The sequence below is a fragment of the Malaclemys terrapin genome, chromosome 2 (genome assembly GCF_027887155.1).
Source record: "Malaclemys terrapin pileata isolate rMalTer1 chromosome 2, rMalTer1.hap1, whole genome shotgun sequence".
NCBI lineage: Eukaryota > Metazoa > Chordata > Testudines > Emydidae > Malaclemys > Malaclemys terrapin.
Window position 1 is genome coordinate 269,766,835 of NC_071506.1, and position 12,316 is coordinate 269,779,150.

General features: G+C 38.8%; 1 protein-coding gene across 7 annotated transcripts in view; it reads right to left on the reverse strand.

Moving 5' to 3' along the window:
* DPP6 (dipeptidyl peptidase like 6) overlaps nucleotides 1-12,316 on the reverse strand; it is a 767,813-nt gene that overhangs the window by 458,927 nt on the left and 296,570 nt on the right. The window contains exon 1 of one of the 7 annotated variants that reach the window (XM_054021144.1): nucleotides 7,158-7,231. The exons of the other annotated variants lie outside the window; for them this stretch is intronic. Within the exon in view, the coding sequence (XP_053877119.1) occupies nucleotides 7,158-7,208 (51 nt within the window). The 5' untranslated portion in view covers nucleotides 7,209-7,231. Of the gene's footprint in view, nucleotides 1-7,157; nucleotides 7,232-12,316 lie in introns of those variants that run through there. 7 annotated transcript variants of the gene reach the window in all.

Consider the following 12,316-nt stretch of genomic DNA (forward strand, 5'->3'; position numbering starts at 1 on the left):
TGACCTTCTGATATACTGGACTTCCACAAGTTAAGAAAGCTGAAATGCTTTGACAAGGCTATACTCCTTCATCAGGGGTTGCTTTACAGTTTGAAGTCTATATGATTTGTGCTCGTGAGAGAGACAAGGTGGGTAAGGTAATATTTTTTTATTGGATCTACAGCTGTAAATAATAAATAAAATATACTACCTCACACAACATATATCCAAAGTTATTTGGGTGCTTTTGAAAATATCACCCTTTGGAGCCTAACTTTAGGCTCTTATTTTTTTTAAAAAATTGGCTCATAGGTACAAAAAAATTCACAATATGTTTGCATTGTATTGCAAATGTAAATAGCTTTTCATTGCTAGCTAACACTGAAGGATATACTTTCAAATGAGCTTTACAAAGTCTGATTTAAATCAATGATTTAAAAAAAAATCAAGTGATTTCAGTGATTCCAGCCTGATCAGAGTTCACTAATTCTTACAAGACTCACTAATTCTTGCAGAAGTTTGCTCAATTTATTTTACACTGAATATCGTTACTGAACTTTGAGGACAGATTATGCACTCTCACATGAAAAGTCCCACTGCTCACACATGAGATAAGGAGTTCACAATCTGGCCCTAAAAGCCAGATGTTAAAGTATGAAATGAAACAGTTACATTACTAAGAATCTGCAATATGCAACGTACAACAGCATCTGAAACTATTACTGAACTTGCCTATTTAAGGAGTGTCCCAGTATTTTCATAACATATAGGAAATAGGCCCAGCTGAACAAAAGTAATCTTTATGAAATGTAACACTAATGTTCTTTAAAAGCATCTAATGTCTTACCTAGAACTAATTACCAGCCGAAACAATTGAAAACATTTTGCATTATTGTTTTATAGCAAAGCATGTTTTATTTTCAGTCATTCTCTGCGCAGCAAATTGCATTGCATTCAAAGTAGTGGTGCCAAATGGTCTCCTTTAGATAAATAATTTGACATTTTCACCATCATAAAAGGAAATAAATAAATAACCTATTTGCCATTTATATAAAATTGTTTTATATTTAATAGTTTTACTGGCTCACGCTTCTGAACACTTTCCAAGTGGATTTGAACAAACACTGGGGGCATCATTTTAATGGGGCAGAGTTCTGGTTCCTTTGCATAGCCTGAAAATATGGGCTGTTTGAAGGGGAGAAACACAGGCCCCTGACTCTCATGTATTGGCAGGTAAAAATACGATCATCTGTTTACTTTTAAAACATGTGATATTAAGGGGTATATATAGAGCCTCATCCCGTAGTGCCAACCCAGGGCCTATACTCCCCCAAACAACATAGAGGCCCCTGGACACACAGACATGCCCTTTATCTCTCTCTGGCTTTCTACGTCCCAGATTAACTGAATGCAGGATGTGCTGCTTCATATCACAGGGAGGGGGGCTTCTGACTTGCCCTCTATACGCACCACATGTGGGATTTCAAGAATTGGGGACTGATGCCCAAAATAAGAGTTGGCCGGTGGGGTGGGGTGTGGGACTTGGATACTGCCCAACCCCCCTCAATACATTTCTGCCCCTCCATAAATATTTCCGATCTCCCAGATAAAATCAATCAACCAACACCAACCAGCCTGACGAGTGGGTCTTCCCTTTGCTCCTCCCCAGTAAAGGCATTCTGATACCACTCCCAATAACTTCCCTGCTCTGCTCCCACTGCTCTTTCCTCTATTTCGCCCTTCTCCCCAGCCAGGTCACACACCCACCCTCACTCCTTTCCCTGGGCAGTCAGAGCCTTTTCCCCTGACCACCAGCCCCTACCGGCTGCCTCCCTCTGCTCAGGCTCAGCAGTCTCCTTCCCTGGTGCACTCCCGAGGCTTGGCGTGGTTCTGGGTCTGCGTTAATGCTCTGGGGAGGCTACTCTGATTCTGCCCCGAACAAGACTGCAGGGCAACCTGTGCGATCTCCGCACTGCTGCATGCTGCCAATGGAGGAGGGAGGAGGTCTCCGGGGAGGCTGCTGGCCCCTCCCAGCCTGCCCTCTATGCTGCTGCACTGAAGAGTGAGAACACTCCAGTCCCTCCTTTCATCTCCTACGCTCTCCTACCCATTGTTGCTTTGTCCATGGTCCTGCTTGACAGATGACAGAAAAGAAAGGCACCTCCTTAATCAAGGAGAGGCTATTTAACTGGTGGACCTTAGTCCCGTGAGCCCCTCCTTAGCAACCACCACTGGGAAAGGAGGAAGAGGAACCAAGGAGCAGATGATCTATGCAACATGCTCCCTTCACCCTTCAAAACCATCGTATGTCCATGTGTAAGTCTTGCGCCATTAACTTACCCTATGTACTCACATCTCCTTTGGACGGGGGGGTTATGGCTCATGCAGAAGTCATGCTATTGTGGAAAAGGCAGACCCTGAACACTGCATGGACGCAACAGAATTCTCAGCAGAGTTGCAGCTGCAACCTATTGCTAATTATTTTATGTGCTACAAGCAAATGGACACAACTATTATATAAAGCCACACTCATGAAACTTGGCTACCTGGGGGAACCTAGGAAACCTAATGAATCTACTAAAGGTATGAAGTCAAGGTGCATACATTAAGCTGTGTGAACTCTCTCCTCACCCCCACGGATGCTTTCACCCAGTAGTAAAGTGGCTTTACATCAGTGTAATTGAGGATAAAGTTACAAAGAAGTAAAACCCTGAGCAAGAGATACCATACAGAGGTTTAATTCACTTTAGCTCTTTAGTTGATACACCTTAACTTTCTGGAGTATTCCTTGTAAATATGCCCTCAGGGGGGCATGTATTAGAACCCTGCTCCTTCAACACAAAAACCACCTGAGCTAAGGGAGGTCTCCTTTAGTAACTAATCAGGAGAAGCTCCTTTAGTCTGTGAGAGAGACAGTAGAGGGCAACATCCCTCAAATGAAACGGTAGTCAGTTAAAACTCCCATTGTAGTCACTTAAAGAAGAAGCTTGAAAGCTTGTCTCTTTCACCAACAGCAGTTGGTCCAATAAAAGATATTACCTCACCCACCTTGTCTCTCTCACTGTAGTCACAATGTTTTCACTAAATCAGGATGACAGGATTGGGCCTGTAGTGAGTTGAAATTTTTAACCTTTTTTGGATTGAGGGGGTGAAGGATTGAGGTGTATTTTTAAAAATGTGACAGAATTTTTTAAACCGTTTCAATAAGAGGGGTTTTGAGGATTTAGGAACATCAGGGTCATCGCCCTTTTTCTCTGTACATATTACTGAAAAGCAGCTAGCCCATGGACTGTTTTTTGAAGGTGGAGAGAAAAAGAAAGACAGAGAAATTGCTTCAGGGCTGATGCTTTTTATATCAATTTTCAACTTAAAACAGATGTATGAACAAATTATAAAGGTGGGAAAATACAGGTTTCTGATGGAAACCTTGATGATTCCTTGAGCTAGATGTTGAAGAGTGGCTATTGCCTCAATCCAGCACCATTAGTATTTTTCTAAATAAATTATAGGGTTGGGATTTTGGGGGGCCGGGGAGCGGTGCGAGGGAGTTATAATGCATGTTTACTGTGTACACATCCCCGTCAAAAACTTGGCACAAAATAGTTTTTTTTATAGCTGTTCTTTTCTATTGGGTCAAAATCAATTTTGAAATAGCACTTAAATGCTTATGTGTACGTTCACAGTGGGGTATTCTATTGAGTAAATAATGCGTGCTTTAAACATTTTCTAATTAAAGACTAAGCCTGCGGTGGCCTTAAAGAAGTTGTTATATCCTTTCATAACAATTTTCATATGATTCCATGACAATTCCTTTTCTTGTTTATAACTAAATACTTAGCACTGTGTATCGAAGCACAGAACAAATGTTAACTAAACACTTCGCTCACATTAACAAACATTACTAATGAATCCTCAAGACACCCCCCATATGTAAATTAATTATTATCTTCAATCTTTTTAATTAGTACAAACAGATTTTTTTTTAAAGCAAACACATTCAGAATCAAACACAGTAGGGTTTCTTCCCACCGCCAACCTTGGGACAAATGTAGCCTTGATTAAATGTTTCTTCAGATTTCTAGCAGCAGTAAAATTGTCCCTCTGTCCTCAATTAGTCTAGCTGCACAGCACAAATAGGGCTCGATTTTTCAAATCCTCAGCATCCAGCCACTCCTATTGTCCTCAACGGGAGCGGCTCAGTGCTGAGCACTTTTGAAAATCGTCCGTCACATAAATCATCCACTTTTTGGAGACCAGAGTGCCCCCAGGGGCCTGATTTCAGACTCAACTGAGAAGAATGGGAGGCTTTCCATTGACTTCAATGGACATCGGAGGAAAGGATAAAGGCCAAGTGCCTTTTGCTGGTTTAAATTAGATGTTTATTCAGCAACACACAATTTTCTTTTTTGATGTGAATATAATTGATAATATTCAAGCATTGTTTTCATTTAATTAATTTGAGATTACTTCAGAATTATCTCTGAAATTTTTCTTATTTTAATAAACACTTCCCGCATTCAATTATTATTATTAATAAATTTTAAAAGGGGAGTTGATAATTAACGATATGGGCCACACTCTCAATTGGCGTAAAACAGCACAACCGCATTGGTTTTAATGTAGCTATACTATTTACACCAGCTAAGGAGAAGGCTCTCTAAACCTTTCTGCAATCATCCTGTGAATTCATCATCACAAAACAATTAAGGATTTAGTTTATCTGGTATTGGATTCAGTTTACTACTGTATTCCACAGGGTGGGAAGAACTCTGGAGAGCTAAAAGAACAGGAGTACTTGTGGCACCTTAGAAACTAACAAATTTATTAGAGCATAAGCTTTCGTGGGCTACTGCCCACTTCTTCGGATGCATATAGAGTGGAACATATATTGAGGATATATATATACACACATACAGAGAGCATGAATAGGTGGGAGTTGTCTTTCCAACTCTAAGAGGCCAATTAAGTAGAACTTAATTAAGTAGAACTTAATTGGCCTCTCAGAGTTGGTAAGACAACTCCCACCTGTTCATGCTCTCTGTATGTGTGTATATATATCTCCTCAATATATGTTCCACTCTATATGCATCCGAAGAAGTGGGCTGTAGCCCACGAAAGCTTATGCTCTAATAAATTTGTTAGTCTCTAAGGTGCCACAAGTATTCCTGTTCTTTTTGCGGATACAGAATAACACGGCTGCTACTCTGAAATCTGGAGAGCTACTGTTTGGGATATTAAAGATCAGTTTATGTAAAACATTACTTTCATATAGCCATCAATACTGAGCAAGTTAAGGGTCAGAGTTAAGTGGGTGAAGGGAGTGTGTGCCATATTATACAGATATATAATCTACTGCTTAAATATATTATGGTCTGTTATAACTGTAAATGCTTCATGGTAAATTGTCCATCCATTATAGTCTAATTCCAGCCATAATAACTCTCTGCAAGGCTTGGGTGTATTTCTAGTTGGAATAGTCCGAAGTAGGAAAAAACCTCAAACAATAAAACTGAAAACTGAAACTTTCCTTTCCAGAACTATGTAGCTTTAAAGTACCAGATACCAGGGTGATGGAAATGGTACAAGAGCTTCAGGTAGGTAGGCAGTATGTGCACTAAATATAGGAAGCTTAAGTTCTTACAATTGAATAGCTCTTACGAACAGTTTCCAGCTTTTCCGATGCTAAAAGATGAAATACTGAGCAGCAGAACACTATAAAAAGTTATATGTAAATAAAATATTTCTATTCAAGGAGGACATCTTGCCTTCTTAAAATTAAACTGCTTCCTAAGCCCATTTAAGTGCTATGATTTGACAGCAGTAATTATCTCATGTCACTTAATATGATATAATGTCTACTTATGTGTAATGGATATGCCTTAATTTTCGAGGAAATAGTTTCTGTTTTGCACAACTGAAACATGGTTTGGTGATTAAAATGTAATTTTCACTCAAGCAGTAATGCATATTTTCCTATAAACAAATACCTAAATAAACACATCACTGTCTTTGCAAGATAGAGCGTTTAAAATAGGGAAATCCCATATTACTCTGCTCTCGATTACAAATAGCTGTATAATCATGAAAATCATCCATTTCCCAGTTAATATCACAGCTAACGTTAAATAGCCAAATCAATATTGTGAAGCAAATCAAAATGATTTCAGGTCACTGAAAATATATATGCTATTTAATAACTGTATGCAAGCCACTTCATGTAGTTTCATTAAGTGATACCAGTTCCCATATTCTGAACACATACAGATAATTTATCTCAAAGCTTTCCTAAAGCTTTGAGATAAATTATGTTTATCTCATATGTTTATGTGTTTATGTCATATGTATTCACAATACAAAAAATACTCCAAATCTGTTCCATCAAAACTGAAGAAAATAGTTCAGGAGACATGACAGATGTAACCATTTCACTTGTTGCATCAAATTAAGCCTACTTATTCCAAAGAATGATCTGTATGATTTCTCTGTGATCGTATTACAATCCCACAAACTATGCAAGATCTATTAGGATTAAGATGCTATGATATTAGAATTGAGTTCATTTGACCATTGCAGTGGATAACAAAGTAAATTTGAAATGTGTATAATATCAGTGTGGGTAATGCATATTATTTATTCCTTGATAATCTCAAAAATACTTCATTATCAATGGCAAGAAAAAATACTTCAGCTTTTTCAAACTTTCCTCCCCTCAATTGTTCCACTTTCCAAGAAGGTAAAACTAAGAAGATTGCTTCACACTGTGTTTTACTTTTCATACCAGCCTTACCCTTAGCTCTGAAATACAGCTTCAGTGGAAAGAGAGTGAAAAAATGCTATTCTATACACAGGTTACAGTAAATCTATTTTTTAATGGACATGGAAGAAATCAGGCTGGTATTCGTAAGTGTTTTCTACGTACAAACACTGCTTCTCGTTCAAATTCTCTAAAACTTTTCTCATACCATATCAAATTGAAGCTGAACGTGCCTACCAAAAATGTGTTACAATGAAATTAATTTGCAAAGGAACAAAGCATATACAATCAAATTCTACATTGTTAAGTTTGATCAGATAATGCCCCTGCAGCTGGTCATTTGTCCTGAAATAGATCACTTGCTTATCATTTATTTTTTACCCTTACATTTTTTTGAGTAGGCTAATGTATATTTTTCACTCACCCTCCACAATTTTTTAAATCTCTTCACTCTGGACAATTTTGATTTGTTCATTCCTGATGTCTGCAGATCAGATATGTCTCCTATGTAGCAGCAAGTATGTTCTACATCAGCTTGATGTCCAAAACAGTCAAGTGCTAGTTATTCTTGAAAACAGAGGCACTCCCTAGCTTTTAATGCTGCTTCCAATAACCACACAGTTCACAGCTCAGCATAATGTAACCAATAGCTGAACATGACATTAAAAAAAACCACCACGCTCTACAGAGATCATAGAGGGAGCAGTCTTGATCCATCCAATGCTTGATTTAGGTCAGAGAAAAAAATATTGTCAGACATCCAAACTTAAGAAGACACATGAACTGAAAAGGGTGGTGGTTTGAGATACTGTCGCGCTTAGTTTTAACTTACTTAGGGATTGCTTTAATCCTATATTAATAAAACCCAAAGCTGCTTCAAAATATATGGAAATGAACAGACATTAAAAAATGTCTGAAATAATCTCTAGTGGAATGATACTAAGAGTTTCCTCATGCAGTAGCTTCGATTTTGTTTAATTATGTTCCTTGGCATAAATTCAGCAAATGGAAAACGAAGGATTAAGAGCATCAGAAACTCAATTTCAGTAAAAAATATAACATTATTTCATCATCCGTTTCTGGAATGAGTAAATATATTTGTTTACAGAACATTCTTATTTCTTTTGAGCAAGTACTGACTGTGAGGCAGATCTTTATCTGATTGTTCCAGTAGCTATCACAAAAAAACCCCTGCAATTATATCACTTCAGCATGCAGTCTAGTCACTTCACGCTAGATAAGCAACATCAGCCATAGTAAGGACTCTGATAGGTGGACCGCAAAAGAAAAACCACAGAATGCTCCAGGAAGTGCCCTTGGTGATTGAGTAGGTTTCACCTTTCTTTCTGAGCCAACAGTAATCCAAAGCATGGTGCAATGGAGCACTGTGGTTCTGGAAGTCAGTCGTTCAGATGAAACACAAAAACAGGTCTTCACTTGTAATGGTCATTAAACATTACATGGCTCTTTTCACAAGAGCAGAGAGGACATCCCCAGTATCCTATTCAAATTCTAGTTCATTCTTCATGATTTACATCCCACCTGCCTAAACTTCACCTACAGTTTTAACTGGAAACTGAAATATTGCATAGTGTTGCTGGGTACCGTGATCCCAGTGTACACAGGACCAAATCTCAATGTTCTTATTAGAGCTCATGAAGTTCTTGTGAAACACACTAGTAAAGTGTATCTCATGTCTCCCTCTAGTGTCTTAGGATTAACAGCCTACTACTGCTACCAACTCTCCTTTAGCTCAAGAGGCAAAGATCTATAGATCTGAAGCTATAGGGATGAAATCCTGCTGCTAACAGTTGCAGTGGGTCATCAGTGCACTTCTGAAGGCAAAATCCTTCCGGACATAAAAAACTGAATAAGTTCAGGATTTGGCCCACAGTTTGTAACCGTAAAGAAATTTGATACTATGTGTAAGACTTTATTTCTAAAATGACTATCAAGTTTGGTTCACATATACAGTAAGAGAAAAAATTGTATTCGTTTTTAGAAGTGACAGACTGGTTTTGTGGATTTCCTTAGTTCTTGATAAGTTTGTTCTAATGTTTGATGACAAAGGCCTGATCCTACTTCCAGTGAAGCCAATGAGAGTTTTACCATTAACTTCAATGGGCGCATGATTGGATCCTTATTTAATAAAGAATAAAAGCCCCTCATGTCTGGTAGAGAAACTTATTACATCTAATTTGATGCTTTACTTAATAATGAGTTTCAGAAATTCTCTAATCACATTGATTCGGGATAGGATCCCAATTCTATTTTCAATCATGCTGACAATTTGTTATTAATCTAATTAATATTGAAACGACAGATAAAGCAATTTCATCTTCATAGGCACCCCAGGATTTAGAAGGTACAAGAATCTCTAGCATGTCCCCTTGAAGTTATGTGGTATTTGTACTTAAGAATGTAGTAGTTGCAGGTAAGCTGTATGTAGAGCAGTGATGACATGGAGACAAAATAAATTAATACTGAAAAGTGGAGCAGTCGAATAACCCTTCCCCCCTCAAAAAAGGAGTAGTAAATGAAGCAACAAGAATCTTGAGGTAACTATATTGCCTGCAATAAAGCCATAAGAATTGAACTGATATCCACTATATGCCACTAAAAACATGGCTGACCGGTAAGAGCTGCATCAACAGGACCAGGCTGGGACTCTGACACCTTGACAAATCAATGCCTTAAAAATGGTTGGGATGTAGGAAACTTCATCCTGCCTTTTATCACATGGTGCAAAAATCTTATACAATACACATAGTTTCTTCTCTTAGCGTCTTCATCTGAGATTTCCGATTATTTCATTTAGGATTTAACGTCCGATTATATGTATGTTGTAGAATGAGTGTGGTCTTCAAGGAAGTGCAGTACATTAGGTCTGAACTGAGTCACTGATCTGTGAAAGCTGCTCTTATCTCAGTGGTCAAATTTGCACTTTTGTTTGCACCTAAATATCCAAGCCAGTCCCCAAAGACAATATGAGGTCTATACGACCAGGTCTCCTATTTTTCCAGAGTTCTCATAGCTCACATGTCTCTGTGACAGAACTCTTGTACTAATTCCAAGGCTTGGAAGGGGAAGGAGAAGGAAGATCTGGACATGAGAAGGGGGAAATTAATAGACACTGGATGAAGGCCATCAATATATCTGGAAGTAGGTTGGTTTTGCTGTGAATTAAGATGACAATGGACCAAGTTCTCTGGTCCAGCCAAGGATCAGCCAGACATAGAGGCTCACAGGCCATGCCCCCATGTCCCAGCAACTCCCTCTATTCTTGGAACAGGGAGAGCAGTAGTATAAGAGATGCTGTGTTGGCCTTATGCCACTTGGGGATTCCTTACACAGGGAGCGGGATTCCCCTCCTCAGGTAGTCAGTTTTAAGCTGCTGCAATTAAACTACTGAAGAAGAGGCCAGAACCTGGCCCATTCTGTTCTTATCTTAATGCTGCCCACCCTCTCTCTCCTATTGGTGTTCATAGCACAGTATGTGATTCATCTAGATTCCAGTGGCTATCCAAAATGAAATCTATTACTCATATTTGAGCCAGTCTCTTTAAGCAGAAAAAGAATCCACCTTACAGTTCCTTGCCTTCAGAAGCATAATAGGAACTTCTGACCCTTACTTCCTATAATGAGTGTACAGGGTGAAAATTGTTCAGTGCAATCCGTTCACTTGCATTGATCAATGCTTATAAATAGCACTGTATGCCTGGGTCAAGGTCAAGGTGAACACTATTCAGTCTTGCGGCTTTCTTCTTTGTGGTTTGGGTATTGTGATTAGAGCCAAGAGAAATTATGGTTACATCTGAATTAAATCCCATTTGGAATCATACAAAATGCTTTGACAGCTTTGTGGGCTTCCAACATTTCAATCTGACTTTTTCTCTAGGTGTAGATTTCAGGATAAAGGCCTAATTTGCCAAACTCCTTTACCTGAAACATGTGCTTTAGAAAAATCACTTGTCACTGTATTCAAAAGGCTGAAGCCCACAAATGTTAAAGCAATGGCATTCAGTAACTACCTTGATTAAGATGCGGGACCTGAAAGGGTGCAGAATGCAGCCCAGTTGGTATTACCAAGCCTGATCAACATTAAGTCCACCCCTTCTTTCTGTACACCATGACCTGAAACTCAGGCTCCATTCAGTAAAAAAGTGCCAACAGTCCAGTGGTTTTTATCTTCAAATCAATAGCTGCCCTCCTTTTATTAACCCACTGATCATTTACCAGATGAACTACACTTTGTAAGAAAAGTACAGTAGACCTGAGAGAGAGAGAGAGAGAGAACACAACTCCAGTCTTTGGATTCTCTAAAGGGAAACTGACATTGGCTAAAAATGTGGAAATGGAACAAATACCACTTTGCATAACAAAATCCTTTCCCCCAGAATTCTTATAGCTCCGCCCTCTCCCTCAGTTCTGTCAACATGGCTCCCTTATTAAAACCCTTCGTTTTCCACATTGATCAAACTCTTCTCATTGCCAACCTCTTGCTGCCTCATTATCATCTGCCTACTCGCTGGCTCCCCTTGCTCCTCCCAAGCTTCCATTCCGACTGTGCCCTTTCTACCTTCCCCCAAATTTATTTGAATACATTTGCATCTCCCTCATCTTATGTCCCAGTCGCCTTGCTTCCCTTTCTTCAATCTCTTCCCCAGTAACCTCTCTTGGACACCACTAATGCTGCGAGCCTGTACTAGATCCAAGTATATAATAAGCCTACTGCACTGTCCGTTCAGCTTGTAAGCTCCTGGGACAGCGGCAGGGGCAGTGTCTCACATGTAATTACTGGGCAGTGCAGAACCCACTGTCAGCTCTCAGTAAGCCATAGCCCTACATGCCTCAACAGCTTTAAAGCTGTATCCATTTTTATCTAGAAAGACATAATTGTCAAACATTTTAAAAATGTATTTATCATTCAATATCATACAGGTAGTGTTGCTACCAGACTCTCCTTTCCCTATGGGCATCTACTGCCACCTATTTCCTGTTAAGCAATTTCTACCTTTTAACATTTATTTTTCTTATTTTTTATTTTTTCCCATTGCCTTATTTCCCAAATCAGCATATTTTTTCTTAATTTTATATTTGGCTTTAATTTCATCTCTCCTGTATTTTCCTTTCATGCAATATCTGTCCATACAATAGCTATCTTTTTAATTTATCCATTCCAGGACATTTTTATCTCGTCTTCTTTCTTTTAAATATATAATAATAGTGAATAACATTTAGCTCTTATATAGTGCTCTTCATCAGTAGATCTCAAAGTCCTTTACAAAGGAAACCAGTGTCATTATCCACATTTTACAGATGGGAAAACTGAGGCACAGTCTGGTCCTGAAGTTTTTTTTCTGTAAGATGGCTACCTTTACATCTGCTTTTGTGTGGCCAGGGAGGTTGAAGTGTTCCTCCCTTCCTTTCCTTACAGCAAAAAAACTTCAGGACCAGACTCCAAAGAGAAACTGCTGAGCTTCAGTTCATTTGCAAATTTGACACCATCAGATCAGGATTAAACAAAGACTGTGAATGGCTAGCCAACTACAAAAGCAGTTTCTCCTCCCTTGGTGTTCACAC